This window comes from Coregonus clupeaformis, chromosome 10 (assembly GCF_020615455.1).
Source record: "Coregonus clupeaformis isolate EN_2021a chromosome 10, ASM2061545v1, whole genome shotgun sequence".
Classification (NCBI taxonomy): Eukaryota; Metazoa; Chordata; class Actinopteri; order Salmoniformes; family Salmonidae; genus Coregonus; species Coregonus clupeaformis.
In genome coordinates this window covers 57,696,078-57,720,770 of record NC_059201.1, presented here as the reverse complement: position 1 = coordinate 57,720,770, position 24,693 = coordinate 57,696,078, and the positions used below count along the sequence as shown (strand labels likewise).

The 24,693-nt window shown below is 44.2% G+C and overlaps 1 protein-coding gene across 5 annotated transcripts in view; it reads left to right on the top strand.

Moving 5' to 3' along the window:
* The window catches only part of LOC121575604 (RNA-binding protein Raly), a 149,707-nt gene that overhangs the window by 66,610 nt on the left and 58,404 nt on the right, over positions 1-24,693 (top strand). For all 5 annotated transcript variants that reach the window (XM_041888803.2, XM_041888799.2, XM_041888802.2 and 2 more), the window contains one exon: positions 19,635-19,913. In XM_041888803.2, the coding sequence (XP_041744737.1) occupies positions 19,658-19,913 (256 nt within the window). In that variant the 5' untranslated portion in view covers positions 19,635-19,657. The remainder of the gene's footprint in view (positions 1-19,634; positions 19,914-24,693) is intronic.

Here is a 24,693-nt window from a genome sequence, read left to right as displayed (position 1 = left end):
AGCAGAGGATTACCTAAAGGCCCAGTGCAGTCAAAAACTAGATTTTCCTGTGTTTTATATATACAGTGCATTCGGAAAGTATTCAGACTCCTTCCCTTTTTCCACATTTTGTTACGTTACAGCCTTATTTAAAAATTGATTAAATAAAAAAAGTTCCTCATCAATCTACACACAATACCCCATAATGAAAAAGCGTGTGCATCCTGTTTCCATTGATCATCCTTGAGATGTTTCTACAACTTGATTGGAGTCCACCTGTGGTAAATTCAATTGGTTGGACCTGATTTGGAAAGGAAAACACCTGTCTATATAAGGTCCCACAGTTGAGTGCATGTCAGAGCAAAAACCAAGCCATGAGGTCGAAGGAATTGTCGGTAGAACTGCGAGATAGGATTGTGTCGAGGCACAGATCTGGGGAAGGGTACCAAAGATTTTCTGCAGCATTGAAGGTCCCCAAGAACACAGTGGCCTCCATCATTCTTAAATGGAAGAAGTTTGGAACCACCAAGACACTTCCTAGAGCTGGCCGCCCAGCCATACTGAGTAATCGTGGAAGAAGGGCCTTGGTCAGGGAGGTGACCAAGAACCCGATGGTCACTCTGACAGAGCTCCAGAGTTCCTCTGTGGAGATGGAAGAACCTGCAGCACTCCACCAATCAGGCCTTTATGGTAGCCACTCCTCAGTAAAAGGCACATGACAGCCCGCTTGGAGTTTTCCAAAATGCACCTAAAGGACTCTCAGACCATGAGAAACAAGATACTCTGGTCTGATGAAACCAAGATTGAACTCTTTGGCCTGAATGCTAAGTGTCACGTCTGGAGGAAACCTGGCACCATCCCTACGGTGAAGCATGGTGGTGGGGACAAGTAGCTTGGTGAGAAGGTGACAACAGTTGGTGCGATTATTCGCAAATGGAAGAAACACAAAATAACTGTCAATCTCTCTCGGCCTGGGGCTCCATGCAAGATCTCACCTCGTGGAGTTGCAATGATCATGAGAACGGTGAGGAATCAGCCCAGAACTACACTGGAGGATCTTGTCAATGATCTCAAGGCAGCTGGGACCATAGTCACCAAGAAAATAATTGGTAACACACTACGCCGTGAAGGACTGAAATCCTGCAGCGCCCGCAAGGTCCCCTTGCTCAAGAAAGCACATATACAGGCCCGTCTGAAGTTTGCCAATGAACATCTGAATGATTCAGAGGAGAACTGGGTGAAAGTATTGTGGTCAGATGAGACCAAAATCGAGCTCTTTGGCATCAACTCAACTCGCCGTGTTTGGAGGAGGAGGAATGCTGCCTATGACCCCAAGAACACCATCCCCACCGTCAAACATGGAGGTGGAAACATTATGCCTTGGGGGTGTTTTTCTGCTAAGGGGACAGGACAACATCACCGCATCAAAGGGACCATGGACGGGGCCATGTACCGTCAAATCTTGGGTGAGAACCTCCTTCCCTCAGCCAGGGCATTGAAAATGGGTCATGGATGGGTATTCCAGCATGACAATGACCCAAAACACACGGCCGAGGCAACAAAGGAGTGGTTCAAGAAGAAGCACATTAAGGTCCTGGAGTGGCCTAGCCAGTCTCCAGACCTTAATGCCATAGAAAATCTGTGGAGGGAGCTGAAGGTTCGAGTTGCCAAACGTCAGCCTCTAAACCTTAATGACTTGGAGAAGATCTGCAAAGAGGAGTGGGACAAAATCCCTCCTGAGATGTGTGCAAACCTGGGGGCCAACTACAAGAAACGTCTGACCTCTGTGATTGCCAACAAGGGTTTTGCCACCAAGTACTAAGTCATGTTTTGCAGAGGGGTCAAGTACTTATTTCCCTCATTAAAATGCAAATCAATTTATAACATTTTTGACATGCGTTTTTCTGGATTTTTTTGTTGTTATTCTGTCTCTCACTGTTCAAATAAACCTACCATTAAAATTATAGACTGATCATGTCTTTGTCAGTGGCCAAACGTACAAAATCAGCAGGGGATCAAATACTTTTTTCCCTCACTGTATATCAGGCGGTGTCAGAAGAAGGCCTGAAAAATTGCCTAAGACTCCAGCCATCCAAGCCATAGACTGTTCACTCTGCTACAGTTCGGCAAACGTTTCCTGAGCATGGGCTCTCGGACCAACAGGCTCAGAGAGAGATTTAGCAGTCTGCTAAATAGCCAGACTGCTAAATAGTCGATTAATGGTACCCAAACTATCTGCACTGACTCTATCTTGCACTAACCTGTGAAGATGGGGCCGACAGACATGGCAGCTCTGCTTCTAGCTCCTAAGCAACTTTGCAGTATTTTGTTTTTTTGTGTGTTATTTCTTACATTATTAGCCCAGAACGTTTTTTGTGTTATTACATACAGCCGAAAATAACTTTTTGATATCAGAGCTGCAGTAACTCACCAGCCTTACGACCAGAAATACGATCTTCCCGAATTGAATCCTTTGTTCGTACCGCCCAGAGCAATTTAACTTATCCCAGAGGCTGCTCCAAGATGCTGCTGTCAGAGAAGAGGTATTCGGAGTGGACTTCTAGTCCGACTCAGGAGGCGTGCACACCATCCACCACTTCCGAGTATATTACTCGCTAATGTTCAGTCCCTGGACAATAAAGTAGACGAGCTCAGGGCGAGAATCTCCTTTAAGAGAGAAATCAGAGACTGTATAACATACTCTGTTTCACGGAATCATGGCTCTCTCCGGATATACTTTCCCCCCGTCCATACAGCCAGCTGGGATCTCAGTACATCACGCAGACAGGAATAAAGAACTCTCCGGGAAGAAGAAAGGCGGTGATGTATGTTTCATGATTAACTACTCATGGTGTGATTGTGATAACGTACAGGAACTCAAGTCCCTTTGTTCACCAAACCTAGAATACCTCACAATCAAATGCCGATCCTATTACCTCCCAAGATAATTCTCTTCGGTTATAGTCACAGCCGTCTATATTCCCCCTCAAGCCGATACTACGACGGCCCTCAAGGAACTACACTGGACTTTGTGCAAACTGGAAACCACATTTATTGTAGCTGGGGATTTTAACAAAGCAAATTTGAGGAAAACACTACCGAAGTTCTATCAACACATTGCCTGTAGTACTACCGCATCAAGAACTCTCAACCATTGTTACTCCCCTTTCCAGGATGGTTACAAGGCCCTCCCCCGCCCTCCCTTCAGCAAATTTGATCACGACTCCATCCTGCACCTCCCTTCCTATAGGCAGAAACTCAAACAGGAAGTACCCTTGCTAAAGTCTATTCAACACTGGTCTGACCAATCGGAATCCATGCTTCAAGATTGTTTTGATCACGCAGACTGGGATATGTTCCGGGTTGCCTCTGAGAATAACATTGACGTATACACAGACATGGTGACTGAGTTCATCAGGAAGTGTATAGGGGATGTTGTTCCCACTGTGACCATTAAAACCTACCCTAACCAAAAACCGTGGATAGATGGCAGCATTCGCGCAAAACTGAAACCGCTACCCACCACATTTAACCACGGCAAGGGGACTGGGAATATGGTTGAATACAAACAGTGTATTTATTCCCTCCGTAAGGCAATCAAACAGGCAAAACGTCAGTACAGAGACAAAGTGGAGTCGCAATTCAACGTCTCAGACAAGAGACGTATGTGGCAGGGTCTACAGACGATCGCGGATTACAAAGGGAAAACCAGCCACGTCGCCGACACCGAAGACTTGCTCCCGGACAAGCTAAACACCTTCTTCGCCCGCTTTCAGGATAACACAGTGCCACCGACGCGGCCCGCTCCCTAGGACTGTGGGCTCTCGTTCTCCGTGGCCGACGTAAGTAAGACATTTAAGCGTGTTAACCCTCGCAAGGCTGCCGGCCCATACGGCATCCCTAGCCGCGTCCACAGAGCATGCACAGACCAGCTGGCTGGAGTGTTTACAGACTTATTCAATCTCTCCCTATCCCAGTCTGCTGTCCCCACTTGCTTCAATATGTCCACCATAGTTCCTGTACCCAAGAAAGCAAAAGTAACTAAACTAAATGACTATCGCCCCGTAGCACTCACTTCTTTCATCATGAAGTGCTTTGAGAGGCTAGTTAAGGATCATATCACCTCCACCTTACCTGACACCCTAGATCCACTTCAATTTGCATACCGCCCAAATAGGTCCACAGACGATGCAATCGCCATCGCACTGCACACTGCTCTATCCCATCTGGACAAGAGGAATACCTACAGTGGGGAAAAAAATTATTTAGTCAGCCACCAATTGTGCAAGTTCTCCCACTTAAAAAGATGAGAGAGGCCTGTAATTTTCATCATAGGTACACGTCAACTATGACAGACAAATTGAGAAAAATTAATTCAGAAAATCACATTGTAGGATTTTTTATGAATTTATTTGCAAATTATGGTGGAAAATAAGTATTTGGTCACCTACAAACAAGCAAGATTTCTGGCTCTCACAGACCTGTAACTTCTTCTTTAAGAGGCTCCTCTGTCCTCCACTCGTTACCTGTATTAATGGCACCTGTTTGAACTTGTTATCAGTATAAAAAGACACCTGTCCACAACCTCAAACAGTCACACTCCAAACTCCACTATGGCCAAGACTAAAGAACTCTCAAAGGACACCAGAAACAAAATTGTAGACCTGCACCAGGCTGGGAAGACTGAAGCTGCAATAGGTAAGCAGCTTGGTTTGAAGAAATCAACTGTGGGAGCAATTATTAGGAAATGGAAGACACACAAGACCACTGATAATCTCCCTAGATCTGGGGCTCCACGCAAGATCTCACCCCGTGATCCCAAACACACCGCCCGGGCAACGAATGAGTGGCTTCGTAAGAAGCATTTCAAGGTCCTGGAGTGGCCTAGCCTGTCTCCAGATCTCAACCCCATAGAAAATCTTTGGAGGGAGTTGAAAGTCCGTGTTGCCCAGCGACAGCCCCAAAACATCACTGCTCTAGAGGAGATCTGCATGGAGGAATGGGCCAAAATACCAGCAACAGTGTGTGAAAACCTTGTGAAGACTTACAGAAGACTTTTGACCTGTGTCATTGCCAACAAAGGGTATATAACAAAGTATTGAGAAACTTTTGTTATTGACCAAATACTTATTTTCCACCATAATTTGCAAATAAATTCATAAAAAATCCTACAATGTGATTTTCTGGATTTTTTTTTCTCATTTTGTCTGGCATAGTTGACGTGTACCTATGATGAAAATTACAGGCCTCTCTCATCTTTTTAAGTGGGAGAACTTGCACAATTGGTGGCTGACTAAATACTTTTTTTCCCCACTGTATGTAAGAATGCTGTTCATTGACTATAGCTCAGCCTTCAACACCATAGTACCCTCCAAGTTCATCATCAAGCTCGGGCCCTGGGTCTGAACCCCGCCCTGTGCAACTGGGTCCTGGACTACTTGACTGGCCACCACCCAAGTGGTGAAGGTAGGAAACAACACCTCCACTACGCTGATCCTCAAAACAGGGGCTCCACAAGGGTGCATACTCAGCCCCTTCCTGTACTCCGTTCACCCATGACTGTGTGGCCACGCACGCCTCCTTCTCAATCATCAAGTTTGCAGACGACACAACAGTAGTAGAACTGATTACCAACAATGACGAGACAGCCTACAGGGAGGAGGTGAGGGCCCTTGCGGAGTGGTGCCAGGAAAATAACCTCTCCCTCAACGTCAACAAAACAACAGAGATGATCGTGGACTTCAGGAGACAGCAGAGGGAGCACGCCTCTATCCACATCGACGGGACCGCAGTGAATAGGGTGAAAAGCTTCACCCAACTTAAACTTCTGACCCACTGGGAATGTGATGAAAGAAATAAAAGCTGAAATGAATAATTCTCTCTACTATTATTCTGACATTTGGAAGACCCATTTGCGACCAAGCTTTAACTTCCTGACTGATGTCTTGAGATGTCACAATTTTCCTTCCTCATGCCATCTATTTTGTGAAGTGCACCAGTCCCTCCTGCAGCAAAGCACCCCCACAGCATGATGCTGCCACCCCCGTGCTTCACGGTTGAGATGGTGTTCTTCGGCTTGCAAGCAACACCCTTTTTCCTCCAAACATAATGATGGTCATTATGGCCAAACAGTTCTATTTTTGTTTCATCAGACCAGATGACATTTCTCCAAAAAGTACAATCTTTGTCCCCATGTGCAATTGCAAACCGTATTCTGGCTTTTTTATGTCGGTTTTGGAGCAGTGGCTTCTTCCTTGCTGAGCGGCCTTTCAGGTTATGTCGATATAGGACTAGTTTTACTGTGGATATAGATACTTTTGTACCTGTTTCCTCCAGCATCTTGACAAGGTCCTTTGCTGTTGTTCTGGGATTGATTTGCACTTTTCGCACCAAAGTACATTCATCTCTAGGAGACAGAACACGTCTCCTTCCTGAGCGGTATGACGGCTGCGTGGTCCCATGGTGTTTATACATGCATACTATTGTTTGTACAGATGAACGTGGTACCTTAAGGCATTTGGAAATTGGATGAAACAGACTTGTGGAGGTCTATAATTTCTTTTCTGAGGTCTTGGCTGATTTCTTTTGATTTTCCCATTATGTCAAGCAAAGAGGCACTGAGTTTGAAGGTAGGCCTTGAAATACATCCACAGGTACACCTCCAATTGACTCAAATGATGTCAATTAGCCTATCAGAAGCTTCTAAAGCCATTACATCATTTTCTGGAATTGTCCAAGCTGTTTAAAGGCACAGTCAACTTAGTGTATGTAAACTTCTGACCCACTGGAATTATGATACAGTGAATTATAAGTGAAATAATCTGTCTGTAAATAATTGTTGGAAAAATGACTTGTGTCATGCACAAAGTAGATGTCCTAACCGACTTGCCAAAACTATAGTTTGTTAACAAGAAATTTGTGGAGTGGTTGAAAAAATAGTTTTAATGACTCCAACCTAAGTGTATGTAAACTTCAGACTTCAACTGTAGTTGGCTAAGGTGTATGTAAACTTCCGACTTCAACTGTATATACTGTATTCTACTGTATTTTAGTCAATGCCATTCCGACATTGCTTATCCTGATATTTAATGTTAGATTTGTGTGTATTGTTGTGAATTGTTAGATACTACTGCACTGTTGGAGCTACACCCACAATAACATCTGCTAAATATGTGCATGTGACCACTCAAACACACTACATTGACACTCCCACAGACATTCACACACACACGCATACTGACACAACACAAACACACATACAGTACATATGCACACTCACGTTCTCATAATATGCTGCTCTACTCTGTCCTCTATTTTACTCTTATTAACTAACCTGATGCCTAGTGAGTTTGCCCTGCCTTCATGTACATATCTACCTCAAATACCTTGTACCCATGTACATTGATCTGGTACTGGTACTCCCTGTATATAGCGCCATTCTTGTGTATTTTATTTTATTCCTTGTGTTACTATTTTATTTAAATTGTTTAACTCTGCATCGTTGGGAAGGTCTCATAAGCAAGCTTTTCAAGTTAAAGTCTACACCAGATGTATTTGGCGCATATGACTAATAAAATGTGATTTGATTGATTTGATTTTGTATATAAACATACAGAATACATGAATGTATTGTCTTTGGCTGTACCAGAACCTTAAGGCAGGCACATATTTATCCCAAAGCCAGTACTGGAGGTTTTATCTTGAACAGTGGTTCCCAAAATGTGGGCCGTTAGGGGTCGGCAGAGACTTTGAATGGCTTTAAACTTACTCTTAAAATTTGTAATTGCACAAGGTGCAATTTCGAAATTGGGAAGTGCATCATCAGTTCCTCTTGTCATGCTAGTCATTGCATACCTCACAGAGCTATTTATAACTTGTCAGAAGTCATGTCAGCTAACGTTTTTTTTATTTCATTTTTTTAGACCATATATAGTTGTACTTTTTTTTGTCACTCAAATATCACATGAATACACATTAGACATGGCAAAATGTATAGAATTGCAAGAAAATTACATTTAAAACAGTAACATTTTCTTTGCACCCCATGACAAAGTGTATAGAATTGCAGGAAATAAGATTGAAACATGGAAAATTCTCTCCACTAACAAGAGGGGTGTGAACCGTTTGTGTCATGAACAGTGCTTGTGCCCATAGAAATAGACGTGGCGTGTGCGTGCAGGGGGGGCGCGGGATGTTCACCAATATTGGAAGGGGGGCCCCGAGTGAAAACGTTTGGGAACCCCTGATCTAGAACACTCTCTGTCATAAAGCATTAGTATCACTTCAATGGTAATCCTGAGAAGAAGTATAAAAGTGGATAATTAACAAGAGCTTAAAATTCAGCGTATGGATTACCCTTAGTCTGTGTTTAAGAAGTGACAATGTACTGACCTTGATTTCAAAGTGAATTTCAAACTGTTGTGACAGTTTTATGCATCTTCATACTTGACTATGAGCTGCAGATACAAAAAAACGTCCTCCGCTTAACTACTTAGGGTCTTTGTCTTGTACCTATCAAGCAGAAACATCACAGAGAAGACCTCTGATTCACTGAGAGAGATATTTAAGAGCCCTCAGCCAATGGATGTGCGAGGGGCCGAGCGCCCAGCCTTGTGATGCCCCCTTCCCAGTCATTACCACCCAGTACTCCCAGCCGCCTCAATCATTTTGCTCTCCTCCTCTTGTTTCCTGGTGATGAACGAGCGGCGGAGGCTCTAATCTATCTGCAGGGCAGCTCCATTTATCCACGATTCTGAAAAATAGATGGTATATGAAGTGTAATTTGGTGCCATTGCCCGGCCCTGTCCCTTTGGATGTGTCAGCGTAGGTTTGATCAAATCCCCTTTATAGGAAATCAATACTTTCTCCATCAGGCCTCTCCATTCAACAAATCACCCTTCTTCATAAACATCTGACCCATGTGGGGAAAATGAATAAGGAGGCGGAGAAGAGAAATGAGTGGAATCAGCCACTCCTATTCATGCTGGCTTTCTCCCTCTTACCCTCTTCCCTCAGTCATAACCACACCCGTCCTCATCCCCCTCTCATTGTTCCCACGCTACTGGAGTGGAGTAAGCAGGCTCAGAGAAGATCAATAGCGGAAATGCTAATGCTCCCCAGAGAATAGGTCTCTCAGGGGTGGCGGGCCTGTAAACCATACACTCTTAGAAAAAAGGGTTATTCGCCTGTCCCCATAGGTGAAACCTTTTTGGTTCCATGTAGAACCCTCTGTGGAAAGGGTTCTACATGGAACCAAAAAGGGTTCCATGTTGAACCAAAAAGGGTTCTGCAAAGGGTTATCCTATGGGGACAGCCGAAGAACCCTTTTAGGTTCTAGATAGCACCTTTTTTTCTAAGAGTGTACTAATGACCAAGGAAGAAGCCTTTGAGAAATATTGCAACCAAACAGCAAATCCCAGCCAAGTGGATAGATCAGACGCAGAGGAAGCCGAATAGCACGTTAGGTAGTGTTGGCGTTCAATACAGTCAAAAGATTCTGTGAACTTCTGGTCAACTGGCCAGTTCATTCTCCTATGTTCTTTGGGCAGCGGACCTGAGTGGAATAATTTGAAAGGCCGGGAGGGGGAATGACATTTTTAATTTATTCTCCCTTGCTGATAAAGAGCCGGCTAGTTCTGGCCACTCTTCCGCCAGGGCTATTTTAATGTTTGCAAGTGTCACCTGCTGTCAATTTCAATTTGAGGAGAGAAGCTCCCTGGAGGCTAATTTGCTACTGCAGTGGCTACGCGCTAGCGATTGGCAGCTACTGAGGACACTGCATGCTTTGTAAGCACCCATGCCTGATTGCCTCCCCCTCACTCTCTCTCTCCCCCCACATAATCTCTTCCTTCATTCCTTCATTCCCTTATGGTGAAATGTTCCACTTTGCCGATTGCTTTGAAACTCCAGCCACCTACTGTATAGCCTGCCAATAAATAGTGCCTGGTTACGCCAACCCCCAAAGGAGAACAAAACAAGCCTATTGATCATCCCTTGTTATCCTGAAAGTGGTGTGAAACAGGATTTCACGTTTCACTGAGGCCCTCATTTAAAACCCTTGTTGGTGATTGCTTGAATTGATAAGTATTGACCCATTTCACAAGGTAACCTCTTAACACACCTACAGTGAGCTCCAAAAGTATTGGGACAGTGACACATGTTTTGGCTCTGTTCTCCAGCACTTTGGAATAATGATGAGTGAGAAAGTTACAGAAGCACAAATATATCATACCCCCAAGACATGCTAACCTCTCACCATTACAATTACAGGGGAGGTTAGCATTTTGGGAGGGATATGATATTTATGCCTCTAACTTTCTCACTCATCATTATTCATGATTAATTCGGAATTATCCGTAATCACGGTAGCATCCACATTAATGTAGAAGTGTTTAGAAATATATTATATTCTTATTTAGAATAAATAAATTGACACAATACATTATTTACTATTAATTTATATTGGGCACAACATTATCTGAAACACAACCAAAACAAACAGCAAATGCCTCCAACAAATTTGTAGAATCACAAGCTTGATGTAGTCATTGCGTGCTGTTAATATGGGATCAAATACTTCACTTTTTACTACTTTAATACACATACTGTAGAAGTGAATTTGTCCTGTCTTGCTGGCTATTCCTGTGTGGAGTGGGTTTAACCACAGGTAGAGACCCTGGCCTATGTAGAGTGCATGCCTGCAGTGCCCCAGCAGATGTTGAGTGGGTTACTGGGGTTTTTGTGGTTTGCACTAGCAGGCCTCCTCTAGCACACACGTCTGTGTCTGGCCGCTACTCCTACTGCCCACCTCACACCACCACACACACCACCCCTACTGCTTGACACACACCACTCCACACACACCACCCCTACTGTCTGACACACACACCACCCCTACTGCCTGACACACACACCACCCCTACTGCCTGACACACACACCACCCCTACTGCCTGACACACACACCATCCCTACTGCCTGACACACACACCACCCCTACTGCCTGACATACACACCACCCCTTCTGCCTGACACACACACCATCCCTACTGCTTGACACACACACCACCCCTACTGCCTGACACACACACCACCCCTTCTGCCTGTGCGAGTAAAGGCCACACACCATTAAAGCTGGATAAACACAGATAAGCAGAAGAGAGAGAAACAGGAAAAATGGCTGCAGGGACAAACTTGCTGCGAATATCAGAGATTGTGACGGAAATTAATTCTGCCAGCGAGTGAGGGCAGGCGAGGAAAGTGAGGGAAATCAGTGGCAGCGGTTTTTCGGCGGTGGCAGGGGGAGGAAATGCAGTGAGGCAGCATGGCCCCTGGGCTAGCTGAAGGGCCCCTCGTACTGGCACTCAATTATGCATCAGTCTGGTGATCCATTGAGAATGGTCGCAGCTATGCTAAGGGTTTATCAAGTTCCCCAGCTGCAGCCCCCGGCCACGGCACTGTGTCTGCGGAAAGGTCCCTCTCTCCCAGGCAACATTAGAAATGTATTGGTGGTTGGGAAAACGTTCATCTAATTAATGTTTTTGGAGCACGGTGTGAACTTGCTCAAAAAGTTCGCCCTGTGCTGGTGTGAGTGTTGTGTGATGGAACAGTTGGCATTTGGAATGGAATGCCTGTCAGTTTATGTGTGGATAATGGCAGACATAGTTTGAACAGAATGTGTAGGAAAATAAAGATGAAACGAGAATAGAAAAGGAATCTTTAGACCTCCTACTGGGATTTACTTGTGCGTTTTGAAAAGAACAGCAAACACTACTAGATTAATCCCCATGTCAGCGACATTGCAAACATTGCGACATTGTTTTCTAGTCAAAACATAATATGCAGTGCACCAACTGTCCTTGGACAAGTGTCTTTCAAAAGACTCATGTTGTATTGCTCAACAGTGAGTAATGTTGTTTACCTCCCTTGGTATGACCTTTTACACAGTCAACATATAGACTGCTGTTCAATAGACACATGAAAACATATTAAAAGTACAGTGGTGCTGGGCTTGGCCATAGTGTAAATGGCTGCAGAAATTCCAAGAGGCATTAGCAATATATTTCCTGCTGGCCTGACAACGGTGGCAATGGGTGTCAGCAGTTCCTATTGGCAGAAGAGAGACCCAATAACTCAAAGGAAAGAAAACAATCAATACACCCCCACCTCTGTTGTTCTGCTGGCGGTTTCACGACAGAATATGATGGACTGTGACCTTCATGCCTGTGCCGCTGCTGCTGGAGCTTGCTAATTATTGTGCAAATGATAGGGGAGAGGCCGGTAATAAGCAAGACATCACATTCTGACAGGGAATTAGGGTCTACCAGCCCCACCTCCTTAGCTCTATTGAGGGAAAATAGAGTTGCTATTACACATTTATTAAGCCCTTCGCTGTTATCTTCGGGAAGCACATGTACCTTCTGGGGCGACATTTATATTTGTTTTCCTCAGGTTCCAAGACACCATTTGGGATATATGGCGCTTTGCACTAACCTGCTTTAGTGTCATCAAAGGGTACGACGAATGATTTATACATACATTAGATGACTGATAGGGAGGGCTGTTTGAAGCCACCGCGCCTCCATCTTGGTACTGCCCCACCATTGTAAAAAAAATTGTAAGCTATAGAAATGCTTTTATTAATGTCTACATTTGTTTTTTTCCATGTTTATTCTATTACAGATACCTTAATGCATACTTTTAAATTATATTATGTGAGCTAAAAATACAAATAAAACAGTAGTAGAATTTAAGTAGAATTTTTTGAAAGTACTAAAAAAATTACTAAATACAATTTTGTCCTTTTAATTGAAATACTGTAGAATTCCATTCATTCCTCTGGAGGACTGCTCCTTCTGGTGGCTTCAAAGCCTCTCATTGGCAAATACATAGCATCCGCAATCCAGGGTTTATATACATCATTGGGTACGACTTTGAACGGAATATGTGCCTCATATCTTGTTCCCACATTGCTTTTAACAGCAAATATTGTGCATATACAGTGCCTTCGGAAAGTATTCAGACCCCTTGACTTTTCCCACATTTTTGTTACGTTACAGCCTTATTCTAAAATGGATTAAATAAAATAAAAATCCTCAGCAATCTACACACAATACCCCATAATGACAAAGCAAAAACAGGTTCTAATTATTTTTTTTTGTTGCAAATTTATAATTAAATAAATATATATACCTTATTTATATAAGTATTCAGACCCTTTGCTATGAGACTCGAAATTGAGCACAGGTGCATCCAGTTTCTATTGATCATCCTTGAGATGATCAATAGAGCTCAGGACCTCAGACTGGGGCGATGCTTCACCTTCCAACAGGACAACGACCCTAAGCACACAGCCAAGATAACGCAGGAGTGACTTCAGGACAAGTCTCTGAATGTCCTTGAGTGGCCCAGCCAGAGTCTGGACTTGAACCCGATCTAACATCTCTGGAGAGACCTGAAAATAGCTGTGCAGCAACGCTCCCCATCCAACCTGACAGAGCTTGAGATGACGCTTGTAGCGTCATACCCAAGACACAAGGCTGTAATTACTACCAAAGGTGCTTCAACAAAGTACTGAGTAAAGGGTCTGAATACTTATATAAATTAGCAACCATTTCTAAAAAACGGTATTGTGTGTAGATTGATGAGGGAAAAAATAAAATAATCAATTTTAGAATAAGGCTGTAACCTAACAGACATTGCTTCCCAGAGGTCTTCACACAGACAAACAGGAAGCCGGGGAGCAGCTTCACTCTGTTCTGTTCAATAGAATCAACTTTAGTCCTCTCAACACTTGTCTTTAAAGTCATTTTTTGTACAGTGCTTTTTACACACTCAATTTACATACTGTATAATTCTGAATCTCTCAAAATGCAACGCCTAAAGTTAGAGTGCGAATTACACCATGACATTCGGGGGGGTCTCCTTATAAAAAGACGCCTATTAGTAATTTTTTTATGTACCTATTAATAAAGACGGCATTTAAACAGTAAAAATGAATGACCTTTTAATGTGGCATTGTCACGATCGTCATATGGAACAGACCAATGCGCAACGTGTTGAACGAACATGGTGAACTTTATTATCTTTAGTGATAATCTACACAATAAACAAAACAAGAAACGACTCATGAAGTCCACGGTGACAATGACCGAACACGGAACAAAAACCCACAAACACAAAGGGAAAACATACAGTTTAAATATGGCTCCCAATCAGAGACAACCAGCCAACAGCTGACACTCGTTGCCTCTGATTGGGAGTCACTCAGGCAAAACATAGAAATCAACAAACTAGAACCCCCAACATAGAAATAAACCACATAGAATGAACACACCCTGGCTCAACATATGGAGTCCCAGAACCAGGGTGTGACAGCACCCCCCCTAAAGGCGCGGACTGCGACCGTGCCTCAAAAAGAGCAAAACAGGGGAGGGCTGGGTGGGCATACCTCCTCGGCGGCGGTTCTGGCTCCGGCCTTGCCCACCACCCTCCAACAAACCCCCATAGCGCCCCTGGTCCGGTCTGGCCCCGCTGGCTGGAGCTGGACTGGACGTAGCAGGAGCGGTTAGCTTCAGCTCCGTAGTGGAGCCGTTGACCGGTACCTGGTTAGGCACCGGTGACCCAGGCACGGGTTGTGCCGAACAGACGACGCGCACCCCTGGCTTGGTGCGTGAGGCAGGAAAGGACCGGACCTGGCTGACGATGCGCACCCCTGGCTTGGTGCGTGGAGCAGCAACGGGCCGGACCGGGCTGACGATGCGCATCCCTGGCTTGGTGCGAGTAGCAGGAACGGGCTGGACCAGGCTGACGACTCGCACCCCTGGCTTGGTGCGAGTGGCAGGAACGGGCTGGACCAGGCTGACGACTCGCACCCCTGGCTTGGTGCGAGTGGCAGGAACAGGCCGGGCTGGCGACGCGCACCGTATACTTGGTGCGAGTGGCAGGAACAGGCCGGGCCGGGCTGGCGACGCGCACCGTAGACTTGGTGCGAGTGGCAGGAACAGGCCGGGCCGGGCTGGCGACGCGCACCGTAGACTTGGTGCGAGTGGCAGAAACAGGCCGGGCCGGGCTGGCGACGCGCACCGTAGGCTTGGTGCGTGGAGCAGGGACAGGCCGGACTGGGCTGGCGACGCACACCGTAGGCTTGGTGCGTGGAGCAGGGATAGGCCGGACTGGGCTGGCGACGCACACCGTAGGCTTGGTGCGTGGAGCAGGGACAGGCCGAACCGGGCTGTGGAGACGGATAGGAGACCTGGAGTGAAGAGCGGCCACAACCCGTCCCGGCTGAATGGCTACCCTCACACACTCTGTGTGAGGCATCCGCACAGGACGTACAGGGCTGTGTACCCGTACTGGCATAACAGCACGTGACACCGGAGCAGGATATCCGGGACCGCGGAGAGGCATTGGAGACCACGAGCGTTGAGCCGGCACACTCCGTCCTGGCTGCATACCCGCCTTCGCACGACACGTGCGGGGCGCTCGCACAGGACGTACAGGACTATGCCGGACCACTCGTGGCACAGAACGCCGCTCCGCATACCGCGGAACCTGCCCCGTCCCATGCTGCCATGCCTGAGTACGGGACGTTGGTTCTGCTCTCCTTCCAGGCTCCGCCAACCTGCCTTCTGGCCCCCCAAACCCGGTGGCCTCCTCTCCAAATCGCCCTGTGGCAGCCTCCTGCTGCCCAACCGCCCATGCAGTGTGCCCCCCCCTAAAAATTTTTTGGGGTTGCCTCTCGTCCTTCCGACGATGACACTGCTGATGCCGCTGCTCCTCTCTCGCCAGGGCCTTAATCCTTGCCCATGGCCCTTTGCCCCCGAGCATGTCCTCCCAGGACCACGATTTGCCCACCTGGGCCATCGCCAGCCTCTCCATCTCCTTTCCTGGCGCTTCCTCCCATGTCCAGTCTGCCTGCTCCTGGACACGCTGCTTGGTCCTGGTATGGTGGGTTTTTCTGTCACGATCGTCATATGGAACAGACCAATGCGCAGCGTGTTGAACGAACATGGTGAACTTTATTATCTTTAGTGATAATCTACACAATAAACAAAACAAGAAACGACTCGTGAAGTCCACGGTGACAATGACCGAACACGGAACAAAAACCCACAAACACAAAGGGAAAACATACAGTTTAAATATGGCTCCCAATCAGAGACAACCAGCCAACAGCTGACACTCGTTGCCTCTGATTGGGAGTCACTCAGGCAAAACATAGAAATCAACAAACTAGAACCCCCAACATAGAAATAAACCACATAGAATGAACACACCCTGGCTCAACATATGGAGTCCCAGAACCAGGGTGTGACAGGCATGAACACATTAGAACACCTTTCATGATTTTTTCATCTGATTGTCGAACAAATCACTTAAAAAAGTAGGCTACCTGTGCATGTTCGTACACTCCAAAATAATTCCAGCAACAAAACTGCATGTATACTCATGCCATTTGATGAATGGAAATAGACATCTGTTACAAAAGTTTGCCTAATGACATTCAGCGGTTGCCGTTGATTAGGCCGACATTAATTGATGCGTCTTCCTGACTAATTAAAATTTTTTTGCAGCCTGAAAAGTCAGAACACCTGAAATGGGGCTGAAACTGTCCCGGGAAAAATGGGATGGTTACCCTAATACACATGGTCAACTTACTAGACTACAATGTGTATTACCATGAACTTCAAATAGGCCTATCGGTAGCCAGTGATGTAATGGTTTTAAAAAATAGGTGGGTAAACTGATTGCCGGTTGCGGTAAATAAACCTACCATTAAAATTTTAGACTGATCATTTCTTTGTTAGTGGGCAAACATACAAAATCAGCAGGGGATCAAATACTTTTTTCCCCTCACTGTATACACGTTGAATCAAAATATGTTTACACCCTGGTTCATGAGTTGTCCATAATTCATGAGTTAATGCTTGGAGTCTTCACAGATCTTGTGACATAAAACAATACCTTTCTTTCATTACATTAATGACATTTATGACAGTGTTATTTGTCATCATTAAGCAATTAGCAATTTAATTACAACATTGAACTTAAACCCTGTAGGAATCATGGATCTTGGAGATCTCGGAAAATGCAGTGTAACTATGCCTACGTAACGTTTAATTATGTTTCGCCGTGAAAACACTTCTTATGGGTACACAAATCCAAAATAATGTAGGCCTATGCCATTGCAAAATCGAATGCTTCTAACTGAGCATTAACCTCTTAATTTATCATTAACCATTACCATTTATCATTAATTTACCATTAACGTTTCTAACTGAAAAAGTCACCAAATAGGCCTACAGTGCATTCGGGAAAGTATTCAGACCTCTTGAGTTTTTCCATTGTTAAATTACAGCCTTATTCTAAAATAGATTGAATTGGTTTTTTCCCCTCATCAATCTACACACAAAAACAGGTTTATAGAAATGTTTGCAAATGTATAAAAAATCCTAAACATAAATATTACATTTACATTGAGACCCTTAATTCAGTACTTTGTTGAAGCCCCTTTAGCAGCGATTACAGCCTTGAGTCTTCTTGGGTATGATGCTACAATCTTGGAACACCTGTATTTGGGGAGTTTCTCCCATTGATCTCTGCAGATCCTTTCAAGCTCTGTCAGGTTGGATGGGGAGCGTCGCTGCACAGCTATTTTCAGGTCTCTCCAGAGATGTTCGATCAGGTTCAAGTCTGGGCTATGGCTGGGCCACTCAAGGACATTCAGAGACTTGTCCCAAATCCACTGCTGCATTGTCTTGGCTGTGTGCTTAGGGTCGTTGTCCTGTTGGAAGGTGAACCTTCACCCTGGTCTGAGGTTCTGAGTGCTCTGGAGCAGGTTTTCATCAAGGATCACTCTGTACTTTGCTCCATTCATCTTTCCCTGCTGCTGAAAAACATCCCCACAGCATGATGCTGCCACCACCATGCTTCACCGTAGGGATGTTGCCAGGTTTCCTCCAGATATGACGCTTGGCATTCAGGCAAAATAGTCAAATCTTGGTTTCATCAGACCAGAGAATCTTGTTTCTCATGGTCTGAGAGTCTTTAGGTGCCTTTTGGCAAACTCCAAGCGGGCTGTCATGTGCCTTTTACTGAGGAGTGGCTTCCGTCTGGCCACTCTACCATAAATGCCTGATTGGTGGAGTGCTGCAGAGATGGTTGTCCTTCTGGAAGGTTCTACCATCTCCACAGAGGAACTCTGGAGCTCTGTCAGAGAGACCATCTTGTTCTTGGTCAACTCCCTGACCAAGGATCTTCTCCCCCAAGGAGCTCAGCTGAGGCCAAAATTCAGCACTACTTAGTGGACAGCGCCACCACATAGAAATAAATGGTTTAAACCATGACGACAAGGTGGGGGTGTTCATTTCATTTGGAAGCTTTAATTTTCATATTTACCACTACATTTGAAACAAATAGGAGAATGGTTAAATTAGCATTATTTAGAGACCCCCCAAAGTTTGACGTTTGTTGCATTTAGGGAAGCTAACGTCTCATTCAGGGAGCTGAGTCCCACCTGGCTCCCCCGTAATTCGCACCTTTGCTAAAGTAACAGTAAAGCTGAGAGTACTGGGTGACTCTTGGAAACTTCTTTTTCAAATAACTGTGTCTGCAAACCCACTGTGCACAGACTTCAATTTAACGTCTATTCCACGTTGGTTCAACATAATTTCATTGAAATTATGTGGAAACAATGTTGATTCAGCCAGAGTGTGCCCAATGGGAGGTGACAGAATTCTACAAAGTGATGGCAACCTTGATGTTATTTGGTTTTCTTTTGTCCATCATTATCGATTGTTGAAAGAAATTCTGCATATCTTGACTGGTATTAAAAACATGTTTTAAATTTTCGCCTAAAATGACATACCCAAATCTAACTGCCTGTAGCTCAGGACCTGAAGAAAGGATATGCATATTCTTGATACCATTTGAAAGGAAACACTTTGAAGTTTGTGGAAATGTGAAATTAATGTAGGAGAATATAACACACTAGATCTGGTAAAAGATAATACAAATTTATATATTTTTGTTCCACTAGATGGCAGCAGTGTGTGTGCAAAGTTTGAGATTAATCCAGTGAAGCATTGCAATACTGGACTATTTTGTATCAAGTCTGCCCAAATGTGCCGAATTTGTCATAGAAACATTTTCAAGTACATAACTATAGAGAACATACAAAAATGATATGGTAATACAAAATGTAAGTTTACACACTCAGAGGTGAATGTATCAAACCAGTTGCCGTGATAAGTTTTCTGTTGTTGTGCACTCTCCTCAAACAATAGAATGGTATTTTTTCACTGTAATAGCTACTGTAAATTGGACAGTGCAGTTAGATCAACAAGAATGTAAGCTTTGTGCCCATATAAGACATGTCTATGTCCTGGAAAGTTTGCTGTTACTTACAACAGTCATGCTAATCACATTAGCGCACGTTAGCTCAGCCATCCCGTATACCGGACACCGATCCCGTAGAGGTTAAACCAATGCAGTTTTGTCATTGCAGCAATCTACTGCAGCAACACATCCACCAGGGGACTTACAGTATAATGAATTGACTTCCAAAATAAAACAAAAAAAGTAGAAGAGCAACTAATCATCCCAAGAAAAGGAACTTACAATTTTTGTTTATCATGCTTTTTCCCCCTCATCGCAGATATTTTGAGGTTCGTAACCAAGATGTCTCTGAAGGTTCAGACCAGCAACGTCACAAACAAGAACGACCCAAAGTCCATCAACTCACGCGTGTTCATCGGTAACCTCAACACAGCGGTGGTGAAGAAGTCGGATGTGGAGACCATCTTCTCCAAATATGGCCGAGTGCTGGGCTGCTCTGTGCACAAGGGCTACGCCTTTGTCCAGTACGCCAGCGAGAGGCATGCCAGTGGGGCTGTTATTGGGGAAAATGGACGAGTGCTGGCGGGACAGACTTTGGGTGAGTCCTGTTTGGGTTCTTCTGTCATTCATCTGAATAGTGAATACTACCCAGCTAGCACATAACGTTCTAAGAACCATATGTTTCTTAGAGTTTGGTGAGAGCGTGGTTGACCTATGTTTATGTTCGCATACAACCTTACCACAACTTTCTGGGAATGGTGCAGGATAGTTGCTTGGCTTTGGAACATTCTCAGCCAGTGCTTAATTTGTAAATCGGGAGGTGCCAGAACAAAAAGTGAGCGCAAGAGGGGGGTGACCTGGGGAGCTCTGAGGTACCGGAATACATGTAAAAAAAAAAAATCCACTTTATAATAAAGCATTGCATGCTTATCATCGCATTTGCGTAGTGGCATAGAGCAGTAGAGTAGAGGCACTTACAGAAGTTGCACACATGGGGAATCCTTTTTGTGGCCTTGGGTCCGGGAAAAATGTGGCCTTTTTATAAAAGCATTTCAATGCAATTCTACGTCATTTTACAAGACTGGAGACATTGGCATAATATTTTTTAATGCCGTGTTCAAAACAACTGGGAATTCGGAAATGGGAAATCTCCAACTTCCAACTTCAGTGCGTTCAAGACAACTGGCAACTGAAAAAAACTAGCTCCAACTGGGAAAATTAGTTTTGAATGGTCAGTCAACTTGGAATTCCAAGTCGGGAACTCAGGCCTCTTTCTAGAGCTCCAACTTTCCGACCTGAAGATTACTGACGTCATGATTCGACCTCGTTTTTTTCTGAGTTCCCAGTTGTCTTGAAAGCACCTTAATACCGCACAAATGATCGAAATGACTGTGATGCTACTTTGACACTGACAAAATCTAAGAATCTGAGATCAATAAAAACGACCTTGTCTTGAATCCATCAATAGCCTAGGTGTATGGAGACATGTAGGCTACAATATGAGGAGGAAATTATAGTCATAAAAATGCTTTCCAGTTTCACTGACTCACCCAATGATGCACAGCTTACTTGCTGGTGATGGCCGATGCGCTCGTTCTAAAAGGCTCTCTCTTTCTTGTTTTACTTTGTAAAACAATATCTGGAAATTGCTGAAATATTTTGGTAGCCTACAGCAGACCGATTGGAGTCTTTTCAGCAGGAGCCATTTGCTTTCCAACCTGTGTTTTCCCGCGATTGTATTTGAAATATTGCGAAAGGCCTGTTTTGTCTGCATGCTGTTTGTTCACTGACATATTTTACCTGTGTTCCCAACTGTAGGCTATGCCTTGTTATTGGGCTACACTCCACAGCTAGGATATTTTTTTAAATAAGCTATTGATCCTCTGTGGCTAAATTATAGGCTTTGTCATTGTGTAGTAGCCTATTCTGAATGATTTCATTTATTTCTGAACAGTAGCTCTAACTTTGGAAAATGTATTTCAATTCATCATGGGTGCTGCAGTTCCTTCAGAACCCTTCACTATGATTCTATAAGAAAATAAATGATGAAGTGCAACACTGGAACGATGAGAGTTGCGGGCTCATGTCAATCAGAGAGAGCGGGAGAGAGATCATAGAAAGTGAATCTCATTTTAGTTCTGTGAGAGATACAGGCGTGCGTCTCACACAGCCATGGCCACGCATTGGTCTCAAACATAGGTTACAATGTTGCGCAAACCATAAACCCGGGCCGTCCCTACCCAAATCAACTCTTAGAATATCAGGTCCGAGCTGAAAATCGACATTTTCACATTTCTTTTTTTTGTAGGGGGCAGTAGAATTAGCGAAGAGGCAACTCAAATTAACTTTGATCGCTTTTATTCGAATTTTTACATTGCAAGAAGTAAAAATAATTTTTCACGCCACGAGAGGTACCGGATTCAGCCAAATATGTTCCGGAATGAAACAGTCCAAAACAGGTGCCGGATCCGGCTCAAATTAAGCACTGTTCTCAGCACATGGTAACTCTTAATAGAGAGCTTGCCAAAAAATATATATTTTCTTGGTATTTCATTACTTTAAAAGAACGTTTCCAAAAGGTTAAAACATGGTTAAATGTAATTTCCATTTTAGTATGTACCCCATGTATAATCCAGCAGCCATGGCTATGGGTCGTCCCTGTTTATTTTGGTCTTGCATCATGAATAAGAGCACCTCCTCCCAGCTGCCCACTGCACTGAGGCTAGGAAACACTATCACCACCGATAAATCTACAATAATCGAGAATTTCAACAAGCATTTTGCTACGGCTGGCCATGCTTTCCACCTGGCTACCACTACCCCGGCCACCAGCTCTGCACCCTCCGCTGCAACTTGCCCAAAATTGCAAAAATCTCTGAAGCTGGAGACTCTTATCTCCCTCACTAACTTTAAGCATCAGTTGTCAGAGCACCTTACCGATCACTGCACCTGTACACAGCCCATCTGAAATTAGCCCACCCAACTACCTCATCCCCATATTGTTATTTATTTTGCGCATTTGCACCCCAGTATCTCTATTTGCACATCATCTCTTGCACATCTATCATTCCAGTATTAATACTAATTGTAATTATTTTGCACTATGGCCTATTTATTGCCTTACCTCCATAACTTGCTACATTTGTACACACTGTATATATATATTTTTCTGTTGTATTTTTGACTTTATGTTTTGTTTTACCCCATATGTAACTCTGTGTTGTTGTTTTTATCGCACTGCTTTGCTTTATCTTGACCAGGTCGCAGTTGTAAATGAGAACTTGTTCTCAACTGGCTTACCTGGTTAAATAAAGGTGAAATAAAACATTAAAAATAAATAAATGTGCCTCTGGGAATGAGAGAGCAGAGTGAACTGCCTCTGCTAAGAGCAGTGTGTATCTAAACCACTCTTACAGCACTCCCTGTAGTCCTTATCAGGCCTTTGAAGAGTGGTGCTTGTTATCAGAGTATTGATCTCAATGGAACTCAGAGATTAACCTCCTGACTGTGTGGTGAGCCACAGAGGAATACCAGCGCAGACTGCACTGGGAATCATTTAACACCCTGCTACTGGTAGTCTGGTACAGCTTCATCCCCCATTACACAGAGCCCCAGCTGGACTCTGTCAGTTTCAGGGAACTACATTTAAGTGGAGGAAAAGCCAGCAAAAGTCACATTGGGCAATATTATGACTTGTCATGCATTTATATACTTTTTTTGTCTCCCAGTGAATTATTTACGAAAAGATATGTGTGTGCTTGACTCTGAATTGGGCCTAAAGAGATTGTTATCAAATACATATCAAATTACATATCACTATTCTTAGCTACACATCATCTCTCATGGTGCACTACTTTTGATCAGAGCCCAATGGTCATAATCCTATATAGGGAATAGGATGCCATTTGGGAGGCAGTCATACTGTAGCTAGCCACTGCAGTAAATTGCATGACTAGTCCACTTATGCAGGCTACACAGCTTTACACATATCACCTCTGTATCGCATATTACTCAGGATAGCGCTTATTAACTAGCAGTTGGAAACCTTCAGTTTTCATTTCAACTTTGTCCTTTAAAATTAGAGCAATTAATCAGCTGTGGCGTGGGCTGCCGTAACCACCGGTAAGGTACCCCGGCAACAGGGCCTTTGCTGCCCTTCATGCAGATAGATGAGGGGCAGGCCGGGGCCAGGTGTGGACGCTGCAGGTCTCCATACCCAGCAAGCACATAACGTTCTGAGAACCATATGTTTCCTAGGACTTGGTGAGAGCGTGGTTGTCCTATGGTTAGTTTGAATACAACCTTCCCACAACTTTCTGGGAATGGTGCAGGATAGTTGCTTGGCTTTGGAACATTCTCAGCTCATTTAAGGAACTTGACAAAAAAACTGTATTTTCTTTCATTACTTTAACAGAACGTTTCCTAAAAGTTCAAACATGATTACATTTAAATGTTGGTAATGTTCTAGGAACATTCTCCAACTAGTTGGACATTGGGAATGTTCTCAAATAGTTCAGAGAATGTTTGAAACAACATTCTTCAATTGGAATTTCAGTACATCAGCATTTCCTACAGGTTTCCCCATGGTTCTATTTAAAGTTATGTTCTCAAATTGTTCAGAGAACTTTAAGAAAACTTTCCATAAAAACCACAAGAAAACTTTAGTAACGTTCAGAGAATGTAATAAGAATGTTATTTAAAAACATACATTCGTTCTCAGAAGTTAACAAAACGTTCCATAAAAAACAAAAATGTACGTTCCTACAACTTCCAAGGAACCAAATGTGCTAGCTGTGTAGGCTCACAGGGGAATCAGAGAGGGCTTAAAGTGCTCACTGACTTGTGCCAACTCTGCTTTCAAAGACCCTGGTCCCAGCAGACCCAAATACTCGGACACACCAACACAGACACACACACATAAACAAAGACTTTCAAAGATACACACACACCCTGACGCACACACACACACGCACACACAAACACACACACACACACACACACACACTTCCTGACACTCATCTATATATAAATACACCTACTCATACACACACACACACACCCACACCTACTCACAAACACACGCACGCACAATCTGCAACATATAGACTTTAGGCTCACACCTACTCTCTCTCGCAAACACACACTCACACTCAAACACACACACACACAGGTCGTTCACGTCACAGTCAAGTTACCAGGCCCCAGCGTACACAGCCTCACAACCTCATCCTTAACCCCCACACGGTGGGCGTGCCCAGAGAGCACAATCACGACTGTGTCCACAGGAGCCAGAGAGAGTGATAGCTAGGGTTCACACCACTGATGCTAGCTTTAGCTACATTCCTGTGGAGGGAGAGAGGCAGAGAGAGGCGTAGCAT